The 6,000-nt window shown below is 50.1% G+C and overlaps 1 protein-coding gene across 1 annotated transcript in view; it reads right to left on the bottom strand.

The window, feature by feature from the left end:
- Positions 1 to 1,895: 1,895 nt before the first annotated feature.
- LOC138165332 (zinc finger protein GLIS1-like) overlaps positions 1,896 to 6,000 on the bottom strand; it is a 28,800-nt gene continuing 24,695 nt past the window's right edge. Inside the window, exons 4-5 of the mRNA XM_069093540.1 lie at positions 3,763 to 3,945; positions 1,896 to 2,377 (exon numbers count right to left, since the gene is read on the bottom strand). Coding sequence (XP_068949641.1) covers positions 2,241 to 2,377; positions 3,763 to 3,945 — 320 coding nt within the window. The 3' untranslated portion in view covers positions 1,896 to 2,240. The remainder of the gene's footprint in view (positions 2,378 to 3,762; positions 3,946 to 6,000) is intronic.

Below are 6,000 nucleotides of genomic sequence, written 5' to 3'. Positions count from 1 at the left end.
AGCTGGAAGGGGCTTGACAGGAAATATTCCTTCTAGATGGTATGGCCCTTCAGAGGTTTTTGAGAATTACCCTTTGCTGAATCCATCAAGTCCTAGAACAGCATTAGATTCCCTTTCATTAAGAGAAGCTAGTCTGGCCATCCACACAGGAAAGATGAAGAGGATGAGACAGTCCCTCTGGGCAGATGGAGCGGCAGCCCATCAAATTTGTCTGTCAGTCCATAATTCTAAGACAGGGATTACAGATGGGTTATTTAGAACGGAGGTAGACAGGGATAGCAATCTAGAAAACATTTTGTTAACCATCCCAGCATTCCCAAAGATGCAGAACTGCGCCCACCACAAAAACCAATCCCGTTCCAGTGATGGCTGAGAATCACGATACACTTGATATTGGAGGAAACAGGCTGCCACGAACAAAATGACACTGGAAAGGCACAGGTGGTGTAAACAGCCTGCCGTGTGTTCCCTGGGGTGACTGGCAGGAAAGAAAAAGTGAGGACGGACACGGAGGGCTGGAAGCAGAGGTGGGCAGTCATGGAGTGACACGGAGAGGCCAGCTGCTTCATCACTACTCATGGAGCATGAAAAGACCCCAAGCAAGGCCTTCAGGGCACAGAATAGCTTATGTTGGAGGATTAATGGAAGGAGTATGGAAAGAATCACACCAGACAAGGAGATGTGGTGGGCTGCTGGAGGAACCTGACCCTGATGGAGCCCACCGAAGGAACCAGATGAACAGACTAGGCTAATGGCAGACCCCAAGCGGGTGAGCAATTCCCTCATGCTGTCTTTGTGGACATGGTGGAGAGGTGGGGGCTGGACAGGAATACAGGTAAGCAGATCTGGAGTGGGCTGAAAGAACATACCCAAAGAAAAGTCCCAAAGTCACTAATGGCAGCTGGTATGGTAATGGTGCAGTGGAGTCAGGAAGATGCATCATGAGTTCAAATCCGACCTCAGGCACTTACTAACTCTGTGACCCTGGGCAAGTCACTTCACCCTGTTTGCCTCAGTTTCCTCATCTGTAAAATGAGCCGGAGAAGGAAATAACAAACAGTTTCAGTACCTTTGCCAAGAAAATCCCAAATGGGGTCACAAAGAAATGACATCCTGGATAAAGTGATGGCCTTGGAGTTGGGAAGACCTGAGTTCAAACCCTGCCTTTGTCACTTACAACTTCTGTGACCAAGGCAAGTTGTGTAAACTTTCTCAGACTCAGTTCCTTCACCTGTAAAAATGGGGATTAACAAAGTGCCTACCTCACATTGTTTTTGTGACAATCAAGTGAAATAGCACAGGTACAGGGCTTTCTAAATGTATTATATGTCACATATATAGAATATATTAAGTGTTTTATACAATGCTAATTATTATTTTTACTGTTGTCGACCATGGTTGATCTTGAAGTGGAGGGCGGTCTCTAGCAGAGTGCCCCAGGGATCTATCCTTCACTCTGTTATTAAGCTATTAAAGCTTAAAACCGCACTAAGATTTTGGGAGATACCCTAGATTATATACACAGATATTTCATACTGTCTTGTTTCTTCATTGCCGTTGATAAAACATGCCAATGAAGACATTTTATACTTTCTAAGTCCCTTTACATCCATGATCTCAGAGGGTGCTGGAGGTTGGGGATTGTTCCCACTTAGCAGATGGGGAAGCTGAGGTCCAGAGAGGTAAAATCAATCTGGCCAAGGTCTGACAGCGAGCCAGCGAGAGAGGCAGGAGTGATCTCATCACACACGTGAAATGTTTGTTTCCTTAAGACCCTCCCCCTCCTCTTCCCCCACCGCCACCTCGAGGCCGGGGCTCAGGAGGAAGCCCCAAGACGCCCTTTGTTCCAGTCTCTTCTTGCCGCTGTTTCCCAAGACACAGAGGGGTGCAGTCACTGCATGTTTCCAGTTTTTAATGCTTTCTTGTAAAACTGAACATATAAAACCAGCTGAAGAAATGGACGTCAGTTCTATACAATTTATATACATGAGGTCTGTGATCTTAAAATTAAAAAAAAAAAAGTCCGGATAATTTCAAGGAGGGTCCCTGGCTGTCTCTGGCATCCAGGGGGAGTTAGTGTTGAGTTGGGAAGCTGGGGGTCTGTCTGGGCTTGGGTTTACTGGGGCTCATACAGGCTTCCAGCCCGAGCTACAAATGTGGGCCTGAAAGACCAGGCTGGGCCTTAGCATGGGTACAATAAGAGGGAGTGAGATGGAGGCCTTCTGGGGCCAGGCTGGGCCTTAGGTGTCGGTGTAGATGGAAGGAAGGGAACTCAGACAGGGGTCAAATGAGCCATTGGGGAAGAAGCCACTCTCCTCTGGGATGGTGGTGCCTGCTTCCTGGGGTCCACACGGGCCATCAGGCACGGTGTCATAGCCTGCCGGGAGAGAAGGGAAAAGAGTCAACGAGCATTTATTAAGCGCCTGCCTGCTGTGTGCAGGTACACTGCAGATACCGAGAAAGGCAAATTCTTGCTTTCAAGAGCAAACATTTAATAGGGGAGACAATGAAGCAACAAACAACAGCAACAGCAACAACAGCTGAGACTCCTACAATGCTCCAAGGTTTGCAGAGCAACTTACAAAAATTATTCCATTTGATCTTCACACAACAACCCCGGGCAATGGGGGCTGCTATTAGCCCCGTTTTTACAGGTGGGGAAACTGAGGCAGTCAATGACTTGCCCAGGGTCACACAGCTAGTAAGTGCTAGATTTGAACTCAGACCTTCCTAACGCCAGGTCTGGTGCTCTGTTTGCTGTAGCGCCACCTCGCTGCCTTATTCCAGACCTCAGAACTGTCGATCACTAGCTGTGCGGCTCGGGGCTTCATTCTCCTCTCCTGTCAAATGCACCTCACGGGGTTAATGCTAAGAAATCCTGTAAACTTTCACATTTCATACAGAAATGGGAGCTAATATTCTCATTAAGTTACATCATTATAACAAACGAGGCCTAAACCACCAAAGAGATTTCAGCAAGAAGGTTTGAGGCCGGCTTCATTCCCCAGAGCTTAGCACAGCACTCGGCACACAGCAGGTGTTTAATAGATGCATATTGATTGACTAGAGGGGTCCAGTCAGTCAACAAGGCTTTGTGAAGCACTTTCCATGTGCGAAGCACTGTGCTAACCCCCTTGGTATGCAAGGAAAAGGGAAAACAGTCCCTGCCCTCAGAGAGCTTACATTCTAATAGGCGAAAGTAAATGTAAACAGTTGTGTCCATTCATGGTATGGACAGGGTAAATTAGAGGTAATCTCAGAGGAAAGGCACGAGCCTGAGATGAGTCTGCAGAAGATTAGATCTGAAGGAAGCCAGAAGGTGGAGATGAGCAGGGAAAGCACTCCAGGCATGGGGCACAGCCAGTGCAAAGGCATGGCGCTGGGAGATGAGACTGGTGAGAAGACTAGAGAGGTAGGAAAGGGCTTAGCAGACTGTGGGCAAACAGAGGACAGGGTCCTATCTTCATGTCCCCACTGAGAGTGTGTGCTTAGGGAGCCCTGACCCCTACCAGCCATGCGCTCCGGAGGCTTCCCACCCCGATCTCTTTTACCCCTAGTGCCTACTCGCTCCCACCTACCCAAGTCTTCCTCATCCTTCAAGATGTTTTTGAACTGTATCTGATCTAACCCATGTATCTTGCCCGGTACAGGGCTTTGCATACAGCAGGTGCTTGATAAATGCTGAATGACTAGCGGGCCCAAACTCTTATTGACCTTCCTCGAACCCCAGAGCTGTGCCCTGTGACGAGGAGCGGCGGTTACCTTGGGCTGGCAAGGGGGCGCTGAGGGTGTGGTAGCCATTGGCCCGCAGAGGATTGAAGCCATGGGGCTCTCCTGCCAGGACGTCCCCACTGCTGCCACCGCTGCTGCCGGCTGGCTCCACCGTCCTGTAGCAGTCGCCATAGTGGAAACAGTTCTGGATGGAATGGAAGCTGCCTTGGTAGCCTAGGGAGGGAACATGGTGTGAGCAGGCCACACATACATCTCTCCCCGCTCCCAGCACTTGTTCATCCACAGCCGCCATGGTGGTCACTGTGCCCCTCGAGGCAGGCTTTGGGGACTGCTCTAGATTCAGCTCTGGGGACACTGGGTACAGAGGACAAAGGGGACACGTCCCGTGGCTGAGACCATGCACCCCCAGATCCTTGGTGTGGCACTAAGCCGCCAAGGAGACACACACAGCACTCTGCAATTTGAAAGACTAAAGCAATGCCAGCTACTCAGCATTTCCTGTCCTCCCTCAATCCCTATTCATCCTGTGAATCACACTCCGGTCTTTATAAGCACCACTGGTGGGGGCTCTTTTCTGATCTCCCCTTGGTACCCGGCTTCCCTGAGGACATCATCAAACCCACACCCCTAATGCCTTTCTTTTTTAGGTCTACACTTGTGATTTCAAGTACAGGAAGATTCCGGGTCTCCTCACTAATGTAACCAGGGCACCAATAAATTAAGTGACTTGCTCAAAGCGACAAAGTCGCTCTGTACCAGAGGCAGGATGTGACTGTCTTCTTGACCAAGAGCCTGACCCTCTAACCACTCTGCCACCAGACACTGTCCGCTACAGTAATCTCTTTCTGTCTACCCATCCCTTACTAAGCTGTGAGCGCTGTGAGGGGCTGTCTATTCCGACTTGTGACCTTTGTGATACTGAACAGGTCCCTAACGTACTTGGGCCTCAGTTTCCTTATTTGTAAAAAAAGGAGCAGTGGAACCACACGGCCCCTAAGGCCCCTCCCAGGGAGGACCAAGCCCAGGGATCTTCACACAGCTGCTGCTTCAGCCAGGGCTGCTGTTACCTTATGATGCTACGGGGCCAGGAGGTAGGAAGCAGGGACAACATTTCAGTGGCCGTATAATTTTTCCCTCTAAAATATTAAGCATGCAATTATTACATGTGGTAATGTTGCGGTCTGAAAACAGGCTTGGCTTCCTTCCTGCTTTCTCAAGTTTCCCTAACCTCCGTTCATTGCTGTGAGATTCCTTTGGCTGAAAGTGACCTTGCCAGGGGTCAGGAGGCAGTGAGGTCCCCACTAGTGGGGTGTTCCAGCCCGATCCCTTGCCAATGATGTGTTAGAGGGATTCGATCAGGAAGGAGGCACAATCACACAACCCAAGAGCCCTTTGGGAGCTGATGGCAGGAGGCCCCTGGCAGACCTGGGGAGGAAGCCAGGGAGGGCAAGTGACCTGGAAGAGGAGAGGCTCACTCCTCTGATCTCCCTGTCCCGCCCTGGGCTCAGCCTCTACAGTGATGGGAAGGCCAATCTGGAGCCCAGGGCTAGCTGCAAGTTTTCCTCTCTGAGATCTGAGACCCAGAGTGGTAAAATCTATTTGAAATGGTTTCAAACCCCAGTCGGCTGGGTACTTGTTTCTGCTGCTGGCAAAGGCCCTTCCATGTTCCCCTTGTGGTTTTAGGGTGATTTTCCCTGTTACAGGAACATAAGCATGGATCATTTGGTGTCATCATAAAGCTGGGTCAGCTTAAGCCTTTAAAATGCAAGCAATAATGGGACATCAAACTCAGTTAAGATAGAATGTCAGAGCTGGGAGGGGCCTGAGAACATGGAATGTTAGGGCTGGGAGGGGCCTGAGAACAGGGGATGTCAGGGCTGGGAGGGGCCTGAGAACAGGGGATGTCAGGGCTGGGAGGGGTCTGAGAACAGGGGATGTCAGGGTTGGGAGGGGTCTGAAAACAAGGAATGTCAGAGCAGGGAGAGACCTTAGAACAGGGGATGTCAGGGCTGGGAGGAGTCTGAGAACAGGGAATGTCAGGGCTGGGAGGGGTCTGAGAACACAAAATATCTGGGCTGGGAGGGGCCTTAGAACAGGGAATGTCAGGGCTGGGAGGGGTCTGAGAACAAGGAATGTCAGAGCAGGGAGAGACCTTAGAACAGGGGATGTCAGGGCTGGCAGGGGCCTCAAAGATCATTTAAATGTATCCTCTTATTTTACAAAAAAGGTAACTGAGCCCCAGAGCAGATCAGTGACTTACTCAAGGTC

The sequence above is a fragment of the Petaurus breviceps genome, unplaced genomic scaffold (assembly GCF_028583685.1).
Source record: "Petaurus breviceps papuanus isolate PSGF00001 unplaced genomic scaffold, PetGlider_PUasm1.0 208, whole genome shotgun sequence".
NCBI classification, from domain to species: domain Eukaryota; kingdom Metazoa; phylum Chordata; class Mammalia; order Diprotodontia; family Petauridae; genus Petaurus; species Petaurus breviceps.
The sequence above is the reverse complement of the archived record's forward strand: the minus strand, read 5'-3'. Positions and strand labels throughout refer to the sequence as shown.